At 53.6% G+C, this 11920-nt stretch overlaps 3 protein-coding genes across 3 annotated transcripts; 1 reads left to right on the top strand and 2 right to left on the bottom strand.

The window, feature by feature from the left end:
• Positions 1-727: 727 nt before the first annotated feature.
• Positions 728-4339, bottom strand: CPAR01_16769 (cyclic nucleotide-binding domain-containing protein; the record flags this gene model as incomplete). Its single annotated transcript, XM_060501013.1, has 5 exons — positions 728-1933; positions 1983-2416; positions 2468-3014; positions 3064-3206; positions 3280-4339. 5 exons carry the CDS (start codon positions 4337-4339, stop codon positions 728-730), a joined length of 3390 nt encoding a protein of 1129 aa, XP_060340297.1.
• Positions 4340-7293: 2954 nt separating this feature from the next.
• Positions 7294-9665, bottom strand: CPAR01_16770 (uncharacterized protein; the record flags this gene model as incomplete). Its single annotated transcript, XM_060501014.1, has 8 exons — positions 7294-7387; positions 7445-7977; positions 8041-8166; positions 8228-8285; positions 8644-8869; positions 8925-9304; positions 9531-9570; positions 9626-9665. 8 exons carry the CDS (start codon positions 9663-9665, stop codon positions 7294-7296), a joined length of 1497 nt encoding a protein of 498 aa, XP_060340298.1.
• A 484-nt stretch (positions 9666-10149) lies between these two features.
• Positions 10150-11665, top strand: CPAR01_16771 (uncharacterized protein; the record flags this gene model as incomplete). The annotated part of the gene is made up of 4 exons (XM_060501015.1): positions 10150-10206; positions 10265-10334; positions 10385-10883; positions 11107-11665. The coding sequence occupies 4 exons, from the start codon at positions 10150-10152 to the stop codon at positions 11663-11665; spliced, it is 1185 nt and encodes a 394-aa protein (XP_060340299.1).
• Between the last annotated feature and the right edge of the window lie 255 nt (positions 11666-11920).

Genomic DNA, 11920 nt, shown 5'->3' on the forward strand with positions numbered 1-11920 from the left:
CCTCACACGAGCCTAGAAGCCGTCCCTTGATGAGACCAACCCAGAAGAATACGGGGAACGCGGGCCAAAACAGCCCAGCGTCAACATCACCACAGCTACCAGAATTTCATAGCGAGCGATGCTCCCAACAATAGAGAATGAAAATAAAGAGAGCACACGACACCAAAACATGTCCCCCCGAGACAAAAACAAACCAACGTTTGGGCGGAAATCAAAGGGTCTCAGACACCCCGGCAAAACCAACTAAGACATTGTCTCTTCCTGACTCGACTCTTTCTCCATCCGCTTCTTATCAATTTGTCACTGCTCACTCAACAGTCCAAAGGACAATACCAAGAACGAAAGAGCAGACTCAAAGTTACAAGACAAGCGATCCTCTTGTTGATGTTAAAGTTTTCTTTTTTTTGCTTCTTCTGTAAGCACAGCGGGAGGAGTATTTCGCACTCTGTGATGCCTGATGTCTAGGTAAGTAGGTAGGTAGATACTCCAACAAGGGAGTAAAAGCTATAAACAACAAGAAGTATGTAAAATAGCACAACCTTCGCTAACGGGAAGTCCAAAATCAATGTACCGGGAAAAGTAAAGACACCCCAAACCCTTTTACACAGCCTTCTCTACTTTTTTAGTATCCTGACAACTCCAATGACATAAAGAAAAAGAAATAGGTAAAGTATCTCGATAAATCGCGCTCGGTGATCGCGTGAGAGATACTTCGTCCGTAAGGTGCCTAGCCGGCAGTGGTTAAGATGTACGAAGTGATGGAGGACATCCGCTCACTCGTCAACTTCAACGAAACCCTCAACAACTCCTGCGCAACATCCGGCTGATCTTTCTGCAGCCGTTGCCATCCCTCCTTGTCCATCCGCCAGGCGACGCAGTCCCTATCAACCGTCACCGTGGCCGTCCGGTCCGTCTCCGAGAAGAAGGGCAGCTCGCCGCACGTCGTGCCTGCTACAATACTCTCCGTAAGTTTGCCTTGCGGCATGTCGTAATCGGCGCGTAGGATGCCCTTCTCCACGAGGTAGAAGCCCTTGGCGGGCTCGCCTCTCGTAAACAGGACTGTGCCGGCCTGGTATTCCATCCGTGAGAAGTACCCAACGGCCCGGAACCAGAAGTCCTCGTTCCTCTCGCTCAAGCCCTGGAAGATCTGCAACATCAACCGCAGAGGCTCCTTAAAGCTCTGCCACCTCTTCGTGCCCGAGGACTCTGTGTTCGCCAGCGCGTTTCTGGCAGCTTCGTGCAAATGGTTGCGTCTCGGTGAGTTGATAACCAAATCGAACGATCCCCGGTCTGGCTTCGAAGGGACGTCGAGATTCGCTGTTGGTGCGTGACGAGAGCCGTTGTGAAGCGCCTCCTGGCTTGTGTAAAGAGTCTTGAGCAATTCGTTTTCGCAGCTCTCCAGAGCCGAGTTGAGGTCGGGAAGCAATGTAACTTCGATGCTTTCATTGTCCTCATTACCCAGTCCCATGGCCCGCAAATTGCGGCCAACTTCACTTTCCGCGTCCTTCCCACTCAGCACCATGACGATGCCCTTATTGTCGAGCAGCCTGCTGATAGTATTGAAAGCTTCACCGGCGGAGTAATCAAGACCTGTGACGTGGTACAGGTCGAGAACGAGATACTTGATGGGCCTCTCTGCAAAGGCACTGTCGTCGATGAGAGCCCGGATCTTTTCTTCTACACTGACGACGGTGCCGAAAAAGAGGAAGCCAGTGAGCTTTACAATGTAGATTTGTCGACGCACTTCCTGCAAGTAGTGATGCTGCGAGGGGTTTCTGCGTACGGTTGAGCCAACGATTTCGCCTGTATAGCTTGCTCTTACAGCAGATACTCTCGAAGTCTGAATGATTAGTGACGCAAAGGCGAGGATAATGCCCACACCGATGCCAATGACGAAATCATAGATGCCCATTACTAGGACAATTACAACCACCTGATCAGGGAGTTAGCAAAGACTAGTAAAAGACAGACAACAAACATACCGTCAGATACTCGGCCAGTTTCAGCTTCTTCCTTGGAAGCCACACGGCTTCGAGAAGAAGCTCAAAGCCAAGGTCGAAGATAAGAGTGCCGACCATCATGATGGGGATAAAGCCAATGATCTTCGGGCCAATCACCATGACACCAAAGGTCAAGGCTGCTAGCATGACGCCAGCAAGCCGGCTGTCTCCGCCAGACCGCATGAAAAACACGGTGTTGGCGTAGACAAGATAGTTTTGAATACTACCGCATAGGCCAGAGATAAAGTTGGAGTAGCCGTGCAACTTCAGCTCACGGTCGAGGTCAGCATTGTCCTCACCAGTCTGCAGGGCCAGGGCCGGAACATTGATGGGAACGTGGAGGATGCCGAAAAAGGTGAGTGCCAGCATGGCTGGAATGCACTCCAAGACGGCATCCCACTCGACTAGGTTGAATTCTAGAGTTATACGTTAGCAATAGCTGGATACATGAGGCATGGTTCGCTTACTGTACAATGTATAGAAGTACCACCAAGGCTCATCGGCCGGCGGTCCTTCAAAAATCCAGCCATGATCTCGGAGAGTATCGGGCTCTAGCGCATCCAGAGAGAACACAAAGAAATAAAAGACAATCGGGATGGTGATGATGTACAGCGGCAAGAAGTACTTGGAAGCACCTCTTGTCTGACTGTAGAAAAGAACAATGGCCAACAAGAGGGGGATCAGCCAGAGAAGTACTGTGTCGGACTGGAAGAGTTTGTGGAGGGTGTCCATGTCGTATTCCAGACTGCCATCCATTCGGGCAGAAACTTCGAATCCCGTGGCAACCAGGAACCATCCGACACCTCCAATGCAGCCGATCAAGATATGCCTGGGGATGAAGCCAACCATGTAGCCGAAGTTGAACTTGCCCATGAGATAGAACACCGCGCCAGTCATCATAGAACTGATAGCATACGTGACAATCGTCGTTGCGATTACAGCGTCTGGTTGATCCTCGCCAATATGGTCCGTAATTGTTTGGGCCATATTATGGAAAAAGGGTACGACCTCGATCTGCGGGAGAGTGAGCGAGGGCCCTATTGCATGATCTGGAAGAACTCACCAATTCGGAGCCGACGCCTCCCTTGAAAATACTACCAGTTGAGAAGGTCAATTGAGAAACAATGGTGCTAACATAGAAAATGGAGATGCCCGCTGAGCCCAGCCCGGCAAAGATGGGCTTGCCGAGGGGGAAGAGAATCATGCCTAGTCAGTCCAGTTAGAATAAATGCCGTGGATTTGTGTACCAATTTCTTTTTTTAAATAGAGAGGGGCATACCGTAAGATAACGCATCGAGAACATTGAGCAGCAATCCAACAATGACAGCCGGCAAGCAAGATACCGGGGCCACCACGGCATTTTGCCATAACGCTTGGCGGTCCCATGCTTTGGGACTCGTCGCAATCTGGTAACCATGAACGATGCGCTCTTCGACGTTCACGGTGAGGTCCTTCAGACCTCCTAACCACCGCTTCTTAGGTCGCTGTTTCTGCCCTTCCACGTCGACTTCGGTGCTAGCTCCGCTCGTGTTGTAGCTCTCGAGACTATCAGACGATAACCTGGGAATCAGGGGAGTACGCTCAGTAGGCTGTCTGACAACGACCTTCGCCGGTTGCTGCTCCTCTCGTTCCTGTCTCTCCGCAGAGAGCGCTCGCTTCGGTTCGGGCCTCGATGGTTCCAATGGTTCGGAATGGGGTTCTGGTGACGGGTCTCGGTGCGACTGAGGAGGTGACTTCTTGAGTAAGTTCGTCAAGATTGAGGGGCCATCCTCTGGTAGTTCATCCTCGTTTCCATCCGGCGACGGAGGCTCCGATACCTCTTGTATCGTCTCGGAGCTAGTTGCATGCGTAATCTCGTCATCGTCCTCCTCCTCGTTGTCCGAAATAGCAGTTTCCCGTGCGAGAGCTGACGACTGGGCGCGTTGGCGCGACAGGAAAGCCGGGCTCTGACCCGTCTTCTTGTCGGACAGCAGATACGAGGCGAGTTCAGCCGTATCTTCGCGCACGCTGCGGGCGAACTGGGCGCTGTCGACGGGGGCTACGGATAGCATGTTAGCTGGTTGTGTGTCCTGTATGACGTATGCGCCGACAACGGGATGCTTGCCTAGGTGGTCTCTCACGTTGCCGTGAATGAAGGAACGGATCGGCTCTCGGTGACTCGAGCTCACGGAAGAGGATAGTAAAGTTCTCGAATCGGGAGCATTCTGCGAGTTCCGGCCGGGACTGAGGAGCGGGTTTTCCGGGTTAATCTCTGCACTGTTCCTCTGAGATCTCTGGGAGCTCAAGGAAGCGGCTCTTCTCCTCCATGGAGAGAAACCGGCAAAGTTGGGAGAAGACATGGCCAAGGTAGCTAGCTAGCTGGGTGACTGAGTATGCGAACAGTTGGTGTTTGGGCGCCGAGGATCACCGTTGCACCTCTTAAAGGCGCCAATTGTCAGGATGCCAGGCCGGTGGTGCGGCTGTTCTTGCAGGTTTTACGTCGTGGAAAACATGAGAAGCTGAGCTGGGGTGTGCGCGCGCGAGAGAGAAATGTGTGGTGGGTTTCGGCGCAGATAAGAGATGGGAAAGTGTAGCACTCCGTAGGAGATAGCAGACAGACGGGGCCAGATCTACGGGAAGAGCCAGGATGGCCCGTGTAAGTCGTCCTGGTTTCTGGGTCGTGAGCGGAAAGGCTCCAAAGGCTAACAAAGCCAAAGAAGGGTTGGATGGAGAAAGATGGAAGAAGAGCACGAACCTGGAAACAGGAACAACCAAGTGGGTGGACGGGCTGGTTTAGAGCAGACGGGACGGAGATGGAAAGCGTGGAGACCGTGGAGAGCGTAAGAGCCACCTGAGAGGTAAGTTGAGGGTAAGACGTGAGGGAAGTAGTGGAAGTGTACCAGAGAATTGGACGAGGTTCAAGAGGTTGTCGTCAACATGGCAAGGCATGGCGCGCGCAACGCAACAGCATGCAGAACGACGCAGCACGCAGCAGGTAGCACGCAGAATTAGACGAACGACAAACCTTGATCCAAGTCAAATTTGCATTTTGCATGTGGCCCCTCGCCCCTCAGTAGCGTGCCTCCTACGGCATGCTACCACTTTTACTGCATGGGAGGCACGCAAGTGCTGGGTCCAAGTCGCCCAACTCGCTCAAGCTTGCCAAGTTGCCTCTGTACCTACCTTACCTCAGGAGGTACTTCACTTGAGGTACCTACCGGCTAGGCTGTTACTGAGATGCTTGTCCCTCTCTTTACGGCTAGCCAGCGCAAATCCTCGTGGTATCTTGGTGCGGGCATTCCGTAGCCCATCGCAGTTCGGGTTGCCGTAACCACCGCACTCTGTATCATATGTGTTCATGAACCATGAAGACCTACGCAGTGTGTATTGTGTGCATCCATTTCGCTGACTGCCCGCGGATGGGTGCCGATGGCGCTCGACTCTCCAGTTGCACTACGTAACGCCCGCGAACAATCCCTACACCTACAGCACGGCGACCCCTCCAGTGAGCCACTTACAGCCGCTGCAAGGCGAATAGAATGGCGAAATGGGTACCGAGTGCTCTGTACCTCAGAAAGTATTCCGTCCGGCACAAATGAATGGTTGGACTGGAAGCACGGCAGACCAACTGGGTAGCCCACCCTCTCCAAAGTCGGCTCCCCCACTTCGGATCCAAGGATTTTTTTCCCCCATCCTCTGGGCTTCGGCGGCCGGGGCCACACTCTGCACACCCTCACTTCTTTCTCCCTCCATCGTGGATCGTGGTGCGGTACCTACCTGTGCCTGTATATCCGCACCTACCCTCCGCTCTCCATGACTTCCCAACAACAATCCAAGCATCAGGCTCTGGACCGGGGGCTATCCAGTGGGCCGTGGGCCGCAGGCAGCATACGGAGGGGAACGAAGGCCAAACGCCCGCACCGTCGAGCGGGTGTCTCCGTCTGGTGTATCAGGATTCATGAGTGACCATATCCTAGCCAAAGCTCACGTCTGAAAGAGCCAATGCAATGCATCTTCAAACTCTGCTTCCTTTACAAGTCTCGCGTGGGGTAATACGGCGTGTCAATTGGAGAATTTGGCGTCAATTGCTCGTCATCGTCTCCCTTCAATGGCTCGACATGTTCTGCAACGCTGCAAGATGTACTAATAAGCTAAGGTCACAATCAGCAGACTAACACCTTTGGCCGTCTCCTATTTCGGCCTACATCGGCCCTCCCTTGCTCAGTTGCTGAGGTATACTGTGGGTGTACCTAGCTACCTCATGTCCGGGACTACAGGTCGACAGTCGACCAACAGCGGCTATGATGCGGCGCATGATGCAATGCAGCGCACAAGGCCATGCCTGTGCTGTGCAACTGAGCTGTTTTGTCCACAACCGACTGGCTACTCTTATTGCGGCTCCGGCTCGTTAGATGACGGCCCTGCTTTGAATTCGCTTCAAGAGATGTCCAAGGTCGTAGACATGTCTGAGGTTTCAATGCAGCCCGATCTTCCAATGTCGCTATCGCTTTTCGTTCTTCTCATCCGCCGCCGATATCGCGACATCTGATGTTCATTCCCCGCGCGCCACCACAACTGGTCCAAGCTGCCGCACACTGGCTTATTATCGAGGTGGCCCAAGAAGTTGAGATGCACGTTTGCCTGCCACATGCGAGACATATTCCCCAATTCTCCCCTCATCGCTGACAGCCCAAAAGCAAGGAGCCCGTTACAGACTCAGTCAGCCCAGCAACCCTAGATATGCCGCATGCCATCTTGGCCCCGGATTCCGTTACTTGAACCTTCATCAGACCCTTTTTGCGGGCCTCATTGTGTTGTTGCTATGCGAGCCACTAGATTTGGCCCCGAGTCGGCCGCATCGGAAGCCGTCCGCGATGATGCAGATCTTGGCCCCCATGTTGCTCAGGACCAGGCTTCATGTTGGCAATAACGTTACTTTGATCCATGGAAAGAAGTCGCCTGCACCGCTTGGTCTCTTCTCGCGAGCCCGATCGCTCACAGCCCCTTAAAACTGCATGTGTGCACCCCGCGTACCCCGCGAAGTGCCAGCAGAATCTTGCTCACATGTCGAGATGCTCGCATCATCTTGACGCATCGCACCAGGTCATTTTGCCGGCAATGGTGCACCGCCTTGCTTTTGACGAGAATTTCGAATCTTATCATTCGTGCAAGGGTCTGGTCAAGGCAGCCGTACTTCCGTACCACTTGAGCTCCACAGATCTCCAAGAATGGTAGAAATGAAGACACATTCCTCTTAGTATCGTTATCTTGAGACTCCGAGGTCAACCAGCCAGGTCGAGGTCGTTCATGAGCATCAACTGAGTTTCTGGAGATAACCCTGTGCTATGAGCCGCTCCACGTCGCCCTGTCTGACATAGAATTGACTGTTCTTGGTCAAGTTGATGGCGCTGGATCCCCGGCGTCAGACGCAATCCTTATCTGCGGTTCAAGAGGTTCGAACTCACCCGTATTCGGTCTGGATCTCTCCTGCATCCTTCAAGACTCTCACGTCAATGAAGAGGTCTCGCGGCGGCTCCAAGCTACCCGTCAAGTCGATGTCCGTCCATTGCCCTTTGTAGGCAGCCAACAGATCGCCGTACTGCCTCACATACTCCTCCTCTTGCGGGCTAAGGCTGCTCGTAGGACCGTCGGCATTGCCAGTAGGGCCCCCCGTTGATGATCCCGCATTGCCTCGTACTTGTTGCCCGGCCAGGTCAAGCACATCGACTCCCTTCCATGCCAGCTCCTCCAATTTATCTGTCCGAGTTCGGTGGTATGCGAGAACGCATCGCTTATTCCTTCGCATGGAGAGATAATTGACAAGGACTGTGCAGGCTGTCGCTTGGTTGGCGGCTGGATCGAAAGAGCCCTGGAAAGGTTCAAGAACCTCCGTCACATCTTTTTCTAGGTCTCGTACTTCGCGCGTAACGGCGCGTACTATCTCGGCTTGGTACGCTGGCAAATGCGAAAGGTTTTGGGTTCGTTTAGCATGTTGCACCTGGCAAACGCGTTAGCTCTTTGCAACTACGTGACGAAAGGCTGTCTTTGGGCCTGGTCGTACCAACTTGTTGCCCAAATCGCCGTACATCTTGACAAAAAGTATTTCAGCCTGGGCAAGCGAAGGTGAGCTCGTTGTGTTGCTGCGGCTGGCGCGTCTCGTGTCGACGTTCGCGTTGTAAGCTTGAAGCTGGCGGGTACGCAGGCACGGTTCACAAGCTACTCGAGTCGCGTTGCATTGGCTTGCTTACCCTCCCGGGAGGGCCCTCGATGGAAGCGAAGAATTGCCCCTCACTTAGCGCTGCCCCACTTTGATACACAATTCACCTTTGTAAGATTTTGACTGGGCGAGAGCAAAGAGTCATCAAGGTCGAGAGGTGCCAATTCGACCCCTCAATCAGGATCAAGGAATCGAGACACAGAGAAACTGGGGATTGGAACAGAGGTATTGTCTTCTTCAAAAGGTTTTCATAACCTCATTTGTATTCATAAAAGGCCTTGAGCCCGCACTCTTTGTGCGACAAAGGACGCTGCCTTTGTTGGTGCCAGAAACTGTTGCGTTTCCTGAGCCATAACCTTTCTTGTGAGGATTCTATGGATTTTTTTTCATGTCTCCACCATCATGCCTCGTGAAATCATCCCTCCCGTTCATCATAAAGCCCCTTACAGCTTCTGCATAGCAGCAATGTCCACGGACTGGACGTAGTCCTCAAGCTCGGCAATCTCCTCCTCGAGATCAGACAAGCTGATCTTCTCATCCTCGACAACGAGGTTGATCTGGAGCTTCTTGATACCGAAACCGACGGGAACAAGCTTGGAGGCACCCCAAACGAGACCGTCGTGCTCGATGGCACGGACACCAGCCTCGAGGGCAGCCATGTCAGTCTCGTCATCTGCAATTTAGTCAGCGTCATATCCTTGATTTACAGTTCAAGGAGAAATCCTTACCCCAAGGCTTGACATCCATAGTGACGACAGACTTGGCAGCGAGCTTGGGCTTGTTGTCCTTCTTCTTCTTGTACTCAGCAAGGCGCTCCTCACGGATGCGGGCAGCCTCAGCGTCCTCCTCCTCGTCGTCAGAGCCGAACAGGTCGACGTCATCCTCGTCCTCCTCGGCGGCGGGGGCCTTGGCGGGGTTCACGGGGAGCTCAGTGGCCTCAGGGCCGTAGACGGAGTAGGACTTGGAGGCATCACCGGGGAGGGTGGCGAAGTCGCTCTCGTAGGAGGCGATGTGCTTGTACCATCTGGCGGCGTGGGGGTACTTCTCGGCATCAGGAGCGGACTGAAGAGCCTTGAAGGTGGCAACGTCGGCCTGGGAAGGGGTAGAGCTGTGCCGATTGTTAGCGGCAATGTCTTGCCCAAGTTTGCTTTTGCGAGATAAAAGTGAATGGGTAAGGCGGGGGTCAGAGTTGCACGAAGTGCTGGTTTTGTCGTCAAATAGCAGGTCTTGAGGCTGCCTCCGAAACACGGACCAATTTTCCTCATCATGTAATGCCAAAAGGGAGTCGAGAGAGGATAATTCGGGAGCGGTGAACAGGGGAGTTTTAAACTTACCCGACGATGTAGGAGCGGGTGGTGAGCCAGCTGTTCAGCACTGACACGATTGTCAGCCCGTGAAAGAAAGAAGAATCATCGCTGCAGAAACTTACTGGCAGCACCAGCATCAGTGAGAAGGTCGGCGAAGCCCATTTTTGCGTTTTGAAGAGTGTGTAGGGGGAAGGGAAAGGGGTATCTGTGGAAGAAGCAGAAGAAGGAGGATGTGTTGAGGTTCAGGTAGAAATAAGTAAGTGAAGGTGGGGTTGGGAAGGACCAGGTCGAAAATTTTGAGATTGCGGTGCTCTTCACTCAGGCTCTGAGCGGCACGGACCCCACCATCTTGGTTGCCCAGCGCCAGACCCCTCTTCGGAGTAAGGACGGGCCGGGAGAGCAGAGCCCCTGCGGTGGATCCAACGACGGGTGGGATGAGGTACCTGATGGATCCGACGCCGCCAACCCACCTCAGGCGGTAGGCAGGGAGCTCCTACGCAATTGCGGTCGATAGCTCCAAACGGGACAAGCTCGACCTTACGCCAATCGCCCTTCTCCAAATCACCATACAAACGACTACCAAAACCGGACTTCACGACAACAACCCGCTGTTCCTCATCACCCAAATCCAAGTCGAAGACACACCATGTCGTCGTCGATTCTGCCGATAATCACCTTTAAGGCTGGTATCTGCGAGGCAGATGTCAGTAGTGCAGTTCCACAATCATTGCCAGACCCTGGTTCGCTGACATCTATCATAGACCTCCAGCAAGCCTTACAAGATCAAGCCGCAGGCGACACCTGGCTACATCTACCTCTACTCCGAAGATGGTTCGTATATTCGCTACCGATATCTCTTGCAGATGCCTAATAAGTCACAGACTTGATTCACTTCTGCTGGCGAGAGCGCACCGCCACCATGGAGAACCCCGATCTCGACCTCGTCATGGTGCCCATGGACGGTGAATTCGTCGCTCACGCTGCAGCCGATCAACCCTCAGCAAAGACAAACGGTCGCGTCTTTGTCCTCAAATTCGGTTCTTCCTCCCAGAGACACTTCTTCTGGCTCCAGTCCAAGCCTCAGTCGCGCAACGGAGACCCCAGCTGGTTCAGCCCGCGCGACAAGAAGATTGGTGAAATCGTCAATGCGCTTCTCCAGGGCGAGGAGGTCAACGTGAGCCGCGAGCTGGCGCAAGTTCGCAACACCGACGACAGGCGGGACGATGACGATGACGAAACGATGGAGGATGCTGAGGGTCAGGGTGACCGGCACGAACAGTCCCAGGGAGGCAGCGGTGGTGCTGGTGCTGGCGCTACAGGAGGCGATATCAGAGAAGAAGGCGAGAATGCCAGAGAAGGTGGAGGTGATGGAGCACGAGCGTAGGTTACTTCCTCATGCATGGCTCTGGCGGTTGGAGCCTAGGGTCGTTAGAGTTACACGGGCTACATGGGCACTGGCGAGGAAAAAGACGGCCCGTCTTATGGCGTCACCTGTACTTTTAGAGCCTTTCAAAAGACAAGAGGGTTCGGAGTTTCGGCTTTTCAGCGCAGTGCCCATGGCTTGACTCTTCCATTATATGCTCATGTGCTAATCGCTTCATAGTGCTGCTGGTGGCTCCAACACTGTCGCGGATGCTGCCGTTCGGAACTTCCTGGCATCATTACAAGGCAACGCCAACTTGAGTGGATCACAGCAAAGCGGGCAGCAGCAACACGCAGACAAGCCTTTCCCGTACCTAAGCCATCTTCTTCCGAACGAGATCACCATTCCAATGCTTCGATCGGCATCGGAGGAGTTTATCGACAGCCTTTTGAGCTTTCTGCCACCCGCAATCGTCGTGCTTGCCACGGAGGCGGACGACCTGGGTGACTCTGAGCCCACGGCAGACGCTGCTGCTGCTGCCACAGCCACGTTGAGCCTTGCAGAGAAGAAGAGCCTGCTGGAGAGAGTGCTCAGAAGTCCCCAGTTCCACCAGGCACTTGGAAGCTTGACCATGGCGCTGCGTGATGGCGGTCTTCCCACAATTGCGGAGGCTCTTAGTGTTAAGGTGCCCAATGGCGGTTATATGAGGGGTGGTGCTATGCCCCTGGGCGGTGGCGAAGCGGTAGAGGCCTTTGTCGAGGGCGTCAAATCAACCGTCAAGGAGAAGAAGCAGGGCTAGATGTGGCTTGGATGTTGAGATGATAGAAATCGAAACAATAGACTGCCTGATATTCAGACCCTCGTCTGGCATCTAGCGATGATGATGATGATGTATCTGGTGAAGACCCTCTGACCTGTCTGCAGATTGAGTGCGAGAACTCCCAGGAGAAACTGAATACAGCAACACATTGTAGGTGCCTTGGGACTAGGCATTGTATGCGCCGGACATATAGAAGGTAAGGAAGTCGACACACGCCCCAGCAACTGATTGACA

This window comes from Colletotrichum paranaense, assembly GCF_030867605.1.
Source record: "Colletotrichum paranaense strain IMI 384185 chromosome Unknown Scaffold_31.1, whole genome shotgun sequence".
Classification (NCBI taxonomy): Eukaryota; Fungi; Ascomycota; class Sordariomycetes; order Glomerellales; family Glomerellaceae; genus Colletotrichum; species Colletotrichum paranaense.